Below are 12,142 nucleotides of genomic sequence, written 5' to 3'. Positions count from 1 at the left end.
TTACAGGGTTGGGGTTCTTTTGTACTTCAAATATAGACTTCCAACCATGTGAAGCAGAAGTGATTCCGAGGTGCACACACAGCCCACACTACAAGATTCTCACTCAACTACTTCAAAGATATTAAGACTCATCCCTCTCCTTTCATAGCCCTTGAAAGTCTTTTCTCCTGGTATTTTGCATTTACTACATCATTCCCTCATCTTCCAGCCAAATAACTCATTTCTGAAGATTGAGACAGCTTAGCAATTAATTTGTTTGATAAGGTTTGTTAGTTGCCATTTACAATGTCCTTTTCTAAGACAGCAGGCTTGACTCTTCCCATAGCCCTATACAGTACTTATTGCTGGAAGTAACGATCCATTTGTAAAGTGCACACAGCATCCAAGCAGATATTTGCAGCTACATTTTTACAACAAAAAAACCCTAAGTCCTGCAGTGCCCCTGCAACATAAAAGAACAGAAGAAACAGCAGGATTTTAAAAATAAGTTGAAGAGGGTTAAAGTAGAAATTTATTGTTGAAGAAAACCAACACAGCAAACCACAGTCAGCAGGAGCATTCTTCTCAAAATGAGTATAGTCTTAGACATATTCCCTGTTTCACTTAGTCTAACATGATTTAAAAAAAAAAAAGAGAAAAGGTATATTAAGAAAATGTTCAAGTAACTTATGGCTGCTCAGTTTTACCTAAATCTTACATTATTATCCCATATTTTATGTAAGTTCATTTGATTAATGTAAGCAAAAGCTACAATTAGCAAAATACATGGGAGAAAAATAAGCTTCGTAGTAACTTTTCTCCCCCTGATAATAAGCACATAGCAAATCAATCTTATTAAAGTAGTTCCATTAAATTGTTAGCATATTCTACTATGTGTATAATTTTTGTGAAATAATGAGTAAAAGTGAAAGTATAAAACATTAGTTTAAAGATTCTCATGAGACAAAGAATTTTTACCAATTAGAAATATGCTTAATTGAGTCACCTTGTGCTCCACAGTCACAACAAACATCATTTCCAGTCATCCTCTGGACTTCAGATATAATTTCTTTTGTCAGTTCCTGGACAATATTATTTTCTCCTGTGTTATCATCTCCTTTGAATGCATTATTTAAAGCTTCCTCTTTGCTGTTTTGTAGCACAGATGTCCATCTAAAATGGCAGCAATATTTTGCTATTAAGTGTTATGGCACTTCTGAAGTTCAAAGTAAGTCTCAGTAGATCACCAGTGTCAACAATAAAATTAGCAAAGTAACTCACATTTGACATTCCTGTTCATCCTCTGCTTGAAAGTGGTATGTCCTGTCGTCTGCACAATAAATAATTCACATACTGATTAAAAAAAGTTATTGAAAAACTCATCTTGCAGAAATCTCTCAATGAAATCTAAAATTAATTGATTCCTAAGGTCTGTATTTTCATCACTGGAGTGTGTTGACAGACAAAAAGTCCATTTAAAAAGTTTCACCTTACTACCTACAGTTCCTGTATGATTACATCTGTGTTTACACAGGGTGGCTTGCTGCATTTTAAACAGAAATTGCTTTTTTCGGGGCTGTGCTTTTATCACAGAAGCAGCAGGAGAGCAAAGGAAATGTTCCATGTTCTGGATATAACCTCCATCATGACAAATATAAAGTTCTGCTGGGAGGGAGGGGAGTAAAATATAGAGTCCATATTTGAGTTTATTTGTGTATGTAAGAAAGACTTAAAGAGTTCAAATGAGCTCTTAAAACCCAACAATCACAAACTTCTAAAAAAATCAGCCAGACACAAAGTCCAAACTACAACCAGGATGAGCCCCAATCTGTTTCAATTAAACCAAGCTCATAATTTTTAATTTACTACTACTTTTCTAATTCTAAGCATTGTTATTATAGGGCACTACTAAAGAAAAAAGATAATACATTGTAAGTCTATAAAGAATAAGATATGATACAGTTTAACGATTGAGCTGGAGTGAGAATAGTTGATGAGAACAACAGAGGTAAAGCTATACAGGCAAATATATTCTAAGATGAAAATTTCTAAAGTTTGAAAAATATTGAGGCTAAAAGATATTAAAAGATAGCTACAAGCATGGAAAATATTAAGACAGTGAAGATATATGAAAGAACAGAAAGGAAAGTGCTACATTAACAGATTTTTATCTTGCCATGATACAGCAATTTTCATTTTGTAAAGAACAGTTTTTTTTTTACTCTACAGTAAAACAAAGTGAAAAAGTAATCTGGAGATGGCTAAGAGGCCAGTTATGCCTTTTCAAGTGTGTGGTAACATTGCAGTAAGCTGACACTGGGCAAAACATGACATGGTCATCAACAAAGAAAGAAAGTGCAAAAGCAAACAGGGAAGGCCAGCTGCTTGAGCAGAAATGAATCAGCTGTATGTTGCACACAAGCATTCGAGCCCATTCACATAAGCAGCACAGCTTACATTTAGAAGAACATTATGCTTCAATAAAGGAACAAATGAGGAATACATTTATATTCTTCTCCCCAGCTAATTTGAGATACATATTTCAGTAAAATATCCTAGTAAGAAAACAAATGAAACATTCTACTACACAATTTCATATCATACCACTCTGATCCAAAAATTATTCTGTTTTGGTGGGTTTAACATGTAGATTCTTTATCTCACCTTTCTATCTATTATGAAATAATAAAACCAGAAAATGTTTTTAGTATTTTCTTCACAGTTGCATAGCAACCACCAGACTTAAATTTTAAAAAGTTTAACAAGCACCTTTTGATCTTGTGCACAAGTTTTAACTTTTCAAGATGATGAGCTAGGATATTTTTAGTATGAAGAGTGATGTCATAGCAAAAAATAGTTACTGTGCTGTAAGACAGCAAAAAATTAAATAGAAAAAAGAAGTGAAGACAGCTTTTAAATACAAATGGTTTTCCAAAGAAACAGGCACAGTTAGTTGCATTATGCTAAAATAACTGAAAGGTCAAATTGTCATAGGAAGGGCATTTTATAAAGGGAAGCCTTCTACAATGGCAAAAATGTTCTAGTGGATTACTGACACATCTACAGAAATAATGCAAAATTCTGCTATGAGCTGCAAGTAAAAAGACCTGAACAACAAACCTACGTGATATGAGGTCAAAACACTTTTTCTCCTCAGGGTTTGTTTTCACTTGGCAGGTTAACAGATTGAGCTTTGCTGGAGGTCGGTTAGCCTATTTGAAGATAAAACATACACATTTTAGTACACCCACACTGACTGAAAGGTGCAGATTGAAAGCACAGGATAATGTCCCACTGGCCAAAAAGACTTGGCAAATGGCTGTTAAATTTTTAAGGTCCCCAAGTTTTCATTCATGTTTTCTTCCACATCATGGTTCATAAGCTACTTTTATTTGATGACTTTGTTTACTGGTAGCTGGATAGACACTAGAATTTTGAAAGGAAAAAGGGTAGAATCTCTTTAATTACAACTAACCAGGAAAACTTACCTGAAGGAACTGGGCATGAAAAAGAGACAGGTTCATCCATATATTTAATCCCCTAAAACTCAGACATTTAGTTTTAAAAAATTACTTGTTTAGTTATCAATAATTAATTATTTTGACTTCTGCTAATGCCTTTAAGGGGTCCCCAAATAGCCAGTTAAGAACAAATGCCAAATTTTTAAATCACTAAAGGGAATTAAGTGAAGGAAAGTAAGTTTTCACAGAGGAGTCTTTCAGCAAACATAAAAAAGTAAACTGAGCTAGCTGATTACTAAAAAATCTAGTGAAATAATGTATATTTTATAATGACATATATTTTCTAGTCAAGTTCCTCTCAGCTATTTCAGTTTCTTTTTGAACAGAAAGTGACAGTGTTCTACTAAGAACAAGATTTACAAGGAACCTGCATTTTGAAAGACTCATAAAGGCTACAAAGAACTTTTCAAACAGCATCTCTGCACTCTTCTTTCCCTTAACCTACCTGTGCTACAGACCTGGGGTAGTACCTAGAAAGATTTGTTTGCAACCTTGACTTGGGGAATGGCTTTCACTCCCTACAATTGATAACAAGTTCCACTCTTCTTTTAAAATAATTAAATTAGAAAGCAGATTTAACTAGTCAACCTTTGCTCTAGAAAATAATATCTAAAAAATCATTAAACCATCATTAAACCATTAGGAAAGAACTATTATAAGGATAGCAATATCCACAAATTCATTACCACACTTATTGTTGCATTCTAACAATATTTATAGACTAAGTTACTAAAATAAGATTTAAATATCTAAACAAAACTATTACTAAATGAAGCTACTACTATCACATAATGTGATAACTTGCAATGAATCATAAGAAATGTAGATATTCTCACAATCTCATCTAAATTTATTGATGAAAACATTTAATTCAAAAAAACAAGGGACAACAAGTCAAAAGATTACAGATTCCCTTGAAACAATCTGACAAAACAATATAGCTGGCCAAAAAAGAACAGTACCATTATATCTGCAGACCAGTTAAAAAAAAAATCAAAAGCATGGACAAAGATAAAAAAGGAAACAATTAGGTATTTTTTTCCTGTTAGGGGAAAAAAAAAAAAAGCATGGTGTCCTTGAAAAATAGTATGCTCATGCTTTGCCCAGCATAAGCAGCAGACAAAACAAAGTCGTGCAAGCTTTGAAACAATAAATGTGCAGGTCACTTGCTGGGCAATGTAATACAAATTATACCCAAGAGAGGTTTTGGAGGCAGCAAGATGACAATTTATTGACTAACACATTGTATTCTCTGCCTAATAAATAGTTTTTCCAATTCCAGCCTTCCTTTTAGTAGTAAAAGTGCATACAGTTTTAATTATTTAGTTATAAATTATATATAAATATATAAAAATATTTCTAAATTATTAATTATAAAGACACTGGGGCAAGTCATATATACCATTCTCACAGGCTCTATCAGAATGTAAAAATGCAATTCATGTTTAAGAGAAAATCCCCTTGCCCCAAGACTTTGGCTCTGAAGTGTATTTGGGACCTAATTAGTTTTCTCTAACTTACGAAGCTGTAAATGAATGCAGTAAAATGCTTTAGAGGGGTCTGAAGGAGCAATGCCCACAGGACTTGTCCCTCGGGACAGGAGAATGCAGCAGAAGAACTCAGTATCACAATCTGGCAACACAAAGAAATGGCTGCAACACCAATAGCATATCCTGAGCAAATATGCTGAGCTTGGAATCCATACATATTCTTGAGCTTTTATCTGAAGAACTCTAACTTGAAGTCAGCATCAACAAGGGTATTAAAGACCCTGTGCATGTGTAGCTGATAGCACCTCATTCATGCTTCCATCCTGCAGCTGACTAACATTCTCCAGCAGCCTCCCCGGTCTGTGCCCACCACACTTCCATTACATGGCAGATGCTGCCTGGGGAGAAGTTGAAGCTTAAAAACAAAGGGAGGTAAGGCTGTGTGAGCTCCTTAGCCACACTGATTCAGACACTTGGCAGGATTAGGAGACACTAGACATGGAAAAGACTAACAAATGTAACTAACATTACACTATTTGTTTGAAACGTCTGAGATTTACTTTCCTGATTGAGTCTCTGATTAAATTTCAGACTACTGCTGAGTTTTTGGACACCCATGTTAACATGCCAACACACTGAAAAGTGCTACCACCTTTCATGCCATACACAGACCTGATCATCAACTCATGTTCCTTCCAGCAAAAATGGCAACTCTCTATCCATCAAAACTGACTTATAAACTGTTCTAGCAACAAACAGAAGTGTAGGAATCAAAAAGTTAGGCCTCTGAGACAATACAGGAAACATAGAGCTGATTTTACAAAAGGCATGAGCAAATAGGTCTACTAACAGACTGGCTGATTTCATAATGCATTTCTTCTGGATATCAGTGATCAATTTCAAAATAAAAACATGAAATCTGATTGTTTTGCCTTCAGATCGTCCTTTTAATCATCATGGTAAGGTTTTCAGCAGTAAAGAAAGACCAACAAAAAAGGTTTTGATAAGGAGTCTCTTATATTCTTTCTTTTGCAAACAACCACCAAAACTTCTTTAAACACAAATCCAGCTTTGAGGAGTCTGATGTTTCTGAAATATTTTTTGCCTTGGGAATTCTTGATCTGGAAAGGACTTAGGAATTCCTAATTACATGTTTCAATCTTCTTCTATCATTGTTTTTCATCCACATATGTTAAATGTACAAATGCTGATTTCTTTGGAGCTTTTAGCTGTCTAAAGTATAACTTCTGCACATATGCCAATGCAGGCAGGCACATAGAGGGTCACAGCTGGGTGACTGACAGAGAACCAAACACATTATCTCCATCCATCAGGAAAGCACTTGACAGGCCAGTTTAAGAACCTGCAATTGCTTGAAGATAGCTGTTCTAGAGACTGACAAAGTAGTCCCTCCTAAAGATAGGCTACATGACCAAAGAAGAGAAATCCAAGAAGAATACTTAGACCTTAAAGGAGAAGTATTTACAAATTTGTGTTTGATAAAGAAAGCAAAACTGACAACGGAATTTCTGAGATTTTGATGAACTGCTGGGATGAGAGAACAATACATCATATTTCAGAGACCAGGAGATATCAACCCTGAGAAGCTTGGAAATTCTCAGAAGACATTCAGAGCAGCCTAGAAAAAATTTAACTAACAAAAATAACTTCTACCTGTTTCAGTGTCTGTGAAACATTAATTAATTTTTTACATAAAGCTATCATCAATATATAAGGGGGAAGTGAGCAAATAAGTGAAAATACCTTTTAGGAGTATATTTTAAAACAAGGAGGGACTTTTTTAATGTTGCAATATAAAGACATCGAGACCAAACCTGTGCAATGCACCTATCTAAATTCACATTTGAATTATTCCCTTAGGAATGATTTCCAGCTCCACTGGCTCCATGGCTCCACTGATTTCAGTGGGAACATACTGCTTCTAAAAATGTCAGACCATCCAGTACACAGCTTATAAAAAGAGAAGAAAACAGTATCTTGATAGACTCAGTAACTGTACTTGCAAGTGAAAGTTTTCAAATTCTGCTCCACAAGTAGATTTTGTAGCCTCTGCCAGCTCTGAGCTCTCCCAACTACATTCCTACTGGTACCAGTACAACATGTCCAACATCAGGCACAATCACGGCACATGGAGACACCACCACAGAATACACCAACAGACTTCCCTCTGAGAAAGACACACTCCTACACACCCAAATGAGAAGAGGCATAAACAAGTGACAATTCCAAAGCCATAGTAAGGACTCTGCAGGCCTGACTTTACACTCCTCCTTAACTCCTGATTATCAATTCTGAAGGCAGCAGCTTGTGCTTAGATGCACAAATGAGAGATTGATTCATTTTTGCTGCCAGGGTCAACTTGTAGTCATAGCAACAGGCATAACAGGATGAAGAACAGAACAGTTCATAACAGGAACAAGAAACAGGGCTGTTTATTAGACCAAGAATGGGAAATACTGACACTGAGTTATTTTTTGCCTCAAGAAACTTTCTTAAAAGTTTTGAGAAAACAATATAAAAAATGTTACAGGAAAGCACAACCAAGTTGAAGGCGAAGTACAAAAAGTCCAAACCATGAAAGCATAAAGTTTTAAAATTTTGACAAATGTTTAATAGTTATAGTTAATATGTTCAAATATTGGTAGCAGTAATAAAGATGAATTTGTAATTCTCTATTTCTTGTCATTCTGGTAGAAGTTGTTTTTAAACTTGATTTTCCCCAACAGCTACTCCTAGTATCCTAAGGAGCTAACAGACTACCATACAGCAGCAAATCTGGGGGAGAAATGCAATTCAGCATATTCTCAGTTTATCTTGCAAATATAAAGAGTTGTTTAATTCATATCTAAAAAATGGCTTAATGCCCAACCACACCTTAGAAAAAAAAAAAATTAGAATTTGTATTTTTAGATAGCCCGGTAAAATATGTACATTTACAAGAACTGAGTCACTAAAAAAGACCTTTTTTCCCATTAACAGTCATGAACATTAAAATAGCTGTATTTTTAGATACTGTGTATGTCTTGATATATTTCTAAAAGGCTGCCTTAAAAAATATATTCCTCATATTCAAAACACTGCATCAGGAATCTAGCTAATTCCAAATCATAAATATAGACCAGCATAGCTTGCCTTTCTGTATTAGCAACCATGTACATAAAATACTGTAAACAAATACTTACTGTACCATGGGAAATTGTAAGAAAACCATTTTTAACTGAGCACTTCCTTTTCTGCCACACTTTTCTGATTCTAGTATAAAAAGAAAAAAGAAAGGTGACAGTTTTAAACATATTTTGTATTAGATTTTTTGAGTTCTTAGGGCCTAATATTTCTCCCAGCAAACTGCAGCAGTACTTACCCATCACTTTTCTTGTACAGACTGCCACTGCGCTCAGTGCCATGTTCCTTGTTTCCCTGAGGCTGATGTAAACTGTAAGCTGTACTCTGGCGAATCTGAGAATCCTGAAATAATCAACAGCAATTTGAGATTCATTCCACACTTTTAACCAAACTACTTCCCCATTAATGAGTTTCACAGCTTTTCCTTCCTGCTCTAATCCAACAGGCCAAATGAAGCACAATTTCCCTCCTCAATAAAATAGAACAAGATCAATTTATTTTTTCAGAGGGCATAAAAAAATTGAGAAGCATCCATTATCAGCACCTGCCAAAATCTTTTTACTTGCCTTTATTTATATTTACTTTTGGTCTTAATATATAGGGGTTTTAACCCAAAACTTAATTGAGCAGTGGCCTTTCCAACTCATGTAAACACAGCAAGATACAAACACTAAAGACTATTATTACCTGCAATTCCTAGTGTACTCTTCCACTGAAAAAATAATTACATACATCAATTTGAAGAAGTGATAATTGCATACATCAATTTGAAAAGCAGAAGAGTCCTCCTGGAAACATAGTTCAGGAGTCATACAGGAAAACTGAAAAGTCATTTCCAAAAAAGAATAATTTAAAGCAAAATATCTGGAAGAAAGTAGAATTCTGAGACAGGAAGAGACAAGGATTAATTGAACCCTTCTCACTGCTCTCAGAACTACCTAGAGGCAGGACCCACTGCTGTAAGAGTCCAACTTCTTAAAAAATAAGAACCTGAAAAGGAGGAATCTGATGTGTCATACCATATTAACAGCAGTAACATGACAGAATGGACTTATAAATGCACAAAGGAACAGTGACTATTACTTCAAATTTTCATTTTTTTCTTTTCCACTGTCATTGCTCTATGGACATAATTACTCTTGTGCTATATATGGCATATAATACCAGTATAGTAAGGAAAAAAGACACAAAGCAGCTCACTCATATGACTATGAGCATTTCTAAACATGATGGTAGGGACAGAGCTCCCACATACACCTCTGTTCAGAGTGCTTAGGACTCCTCACCTCCAAGCTGCAGGATTTCAGGCTCATCCTGAATACACTGCAGGAGCTCAGTGGTCCTGAGAGCCATGAGCTGAGCTCTGCACAGGCTGCAGCACTCCTTGGTGCTCCTTTTCAAGAGAAGCAACCTGTGCCCTCTCCCTGCCTCTCAGCACGTGATCCAGGAAGCCATACCAGGTAGCTACAACACCATCAGAGCTTTTAAAAGGCCCAAAGAACTACCACTTAGCTGCCTGAGCCTGACAAAGCATCTCTTTAGATTTAAACCAGTCTGTTTATCATTCCTTTCTAGTTGGTTTACATATAATTATTTGGTTTTGCACTCTGCACAACATAAAGCCAGAACAACATTTTTAAAATATTCCTGTCACTCATTAAAAACTGCTGCATGCATACATTTACTGACTTTTGAAGAAAATCTGATCTGACACTGCCTATTGTGCCCTACCAATGCCTTGATCTCTGCCTCCCATTAGCCAGTAAAGGAACTCCATTCACAAGATTAGAGGCCTGACAGGAAATTAATTTCAGTTCTCCCCATCCTCAATTATGTAAAGATTACTGATGACCTCCAACACCTGCTCATAGTACCATTCCCATTAGTCTGTGCTGCTACTTTTTGTGCATTATTTTCTGCCTCATTTCAGCTACCTCCCTTCATCTGTTTATGCTCAGCTGCTGTGTTTGGCCAAAGTGGCAAACCAATAATACAAGCTTCCTGCCTCATTTCAGCAGGAGAGGAAGTTGCAGCAGCTGACGTGTATTTCCACACATTCATGACTCTGAACAGGATCTAAAAAATTTAATACTATTTCATTAAAAGATCTTAAGGATAAACATATTGTTCATTTTAAATTCTCAGTTCAGGTCATGTCCAGATCAATACCGTCCAATGTGATTGCCAAATGATAGTTTTCCACAGCTGTCTGACAAGAAGTTCATGATTTTGATCCAGCTCCTAAGAGACGGTAGCCACCCCACAAATCACCACCACAATTAATATCCTTCCTTTCAGCATGCCTTTTCCATAAGCAGGCACTCCAAGGATCTTCCCTTATTTCTGGTTTGCATACTACACAAAACAGAGATAGAAATCACAGATAACAGGGTCAGACCCAGTAGCCTCATTGGAAAAGCAGAAACAATGTCCATTACCTATGGGAGGAAATGGAATACTGCAGGCTAAAGGACACACACCTAGTGCAGAGTATTGTCATTTTAAGTATATCTTAACATAACAAAATCAGAACAGGCTGAAGTACACAAGCCTAAGGAACTGAACTTTGACCACTTTATCAACTTTGAAATGTAGATAGGCATATAAAAATAAGTGAGTCATTTAAAATTTGCAGCATGTTCTTAGTGAATCACTTCACTGACCATAGAAAGGTTTGAAATTCTTTCTTGCAAAGTCTATGAAGATATACTAACTTTTAAGTCAAGCTGAATAGCAGAGCCAAAAATGAAAGAAATGTGAAAACAGTATTCTCTAAAGATGGTCTGCGAATACTGATAAGAGATATTCTGAGATCCTATTTGTCAGCTCCACTATGTGAACATAACAGAACTTTTCCTACAAGGTGCTTCAACCTATACACAACAAGTTTTGGCTAGCCATTCCACAGCTCCCAGGGAGTGGGATTTTAGACTGTTTAGATCATTCCTGTGTGCAAAGCTGCCAAAAAAAGCTCTTATAGCTTTTCCAGAGCCTGAGCGTCTCTGACATTTGCAGGATAATTGCCAGGAGGATGTTCCTGAGATCCATCCCTATCCCTATTACAGCCCCACAAAGTCTCCAAAAGACATATCTATCAGAACCCCCTGCAGGCAGCCTCTCTTATAGCAAAACTACCGTAATTTTTGTCAAGAAATACAACACATATCCTATTTTGCAGTGATCTAAATAGATTATAGGTTCTAACAAAGAAGCAGAAATGAATCTAAACACTACAGTCACAGGAGGTGACCTCACCCAAGGTCATGGGAACAAGAACAGTTAAGGCAATACAACTCTAAGGTTGACTCTGAAATTTGTAGAACTTCTACATTTGAAAAATAAAAGCTTAAAAATTAAAAATTATGAAGGTGCACACAAAATAACATTTAAAAATAAAGTTTCCATATAAAGTAGGTTTAATGAAGTTGTGTACAGGAAGAAACTATGTACAACAAAACCATAGGGACAACAAAAAAAAGGTTCACCAAGAGTGCTTGTGTGTGTTAAATTTCTTTAACGTAACAGGAACAATGTTTGTCAACATTCTGTCATTTCATACATTAAGTCCATTTTAATTAAAAATACATATATCTTCAAAATCTTGCAAGAACATCAAATCAAGCAACTGGATTTAATTTCCAAAAGAAAGTATAAAGGTAATCACCAATTTGTCTTACAACAATTTTCTTTCCCAAGAAGAGTCTGATAAATTTTTTGATAATATTTTTCTTTTTTTTTTTTGGGGGGGGGGGGGGTAATAAAATACACCAAAGAGGAGAAAGAACTAATCTTTTCATTACAACAGACAAAAGCTCAGAGGAAAAATCCAGTTTCTTGAAATCTGAATGCAAATCATGCCACTATTTTGATTAAAACATAGTAACACTTACTCTCCTAGACTTCGGTCACAAAATGTAAATGCATTTCAGGAAGGAAAAAGAAATCAGTTATAGTAAAGAAAATTACAGTGCAACAAGAATAATATTAGTGGGTTGTACAGTAAATTAT

General features: G+C 35.6%; 1 protein-coding gene across 5 annotated transcripts in view; it reads right to left on the bottom strand.

Annotated features, from left to right (window-relative positions):
* Positions 1-12,142, bottom strand: part of ASAP2 (ArfGAP with SH3 domain, ankyrin repeat and PH domain 2) — an 84,665-nt gene that overhangs the window by 23,442 nt on the left and 49,081 nt on the right. For all 5 annotated transcript variants that reach the window (XM_077175060.1, XM_054629972.2, XM_077175059.1 and 2 more), the window contains 5 exons: positions 8,373-8,476; positions 8,194-8,263; positions 3,104-3,191; positions 1,261-1,309; positions 986-1,152 (listed from right to left, as the gene is read on the bottom strand). In XM_077175060.1, the coding sequence (XP_077031175.1) occupies positions 986-1,152; positions 1,261-1,309; positions 3,104-3,191; positions 8,194-8,263; positions 8,373-8,476 (478 nt within the window). The remainder of the gene's footprint in view (positions 1-985; positions 1,153-1,260; positions 1,310-3,103; positions 3,192-8,193; positions 8,264-8,372; positions 8,477-12,142) is intronic.

Source organism: Agelaius phoeniceus, chromosome 3 (assembly GCF_051311805.1).
Source record: "Agelaius phoeniceus isolate bAgePho1 chromosome 3, bAgePho1.hap1, whole genome shotgun sequence".
NCBI classification, from domain to species: domain Eukaryota; kingdom Metazoa; phylum Chordata; class Aves; order Passeriformes; family Icteridae; genus Agelaius; species Agelaius phoeniceus.
The sequence above is the reverse complement of the archived record's forward strand: the minus strand, read 5'-3'. Positions and strand labels throughout refer to the sequence as shown.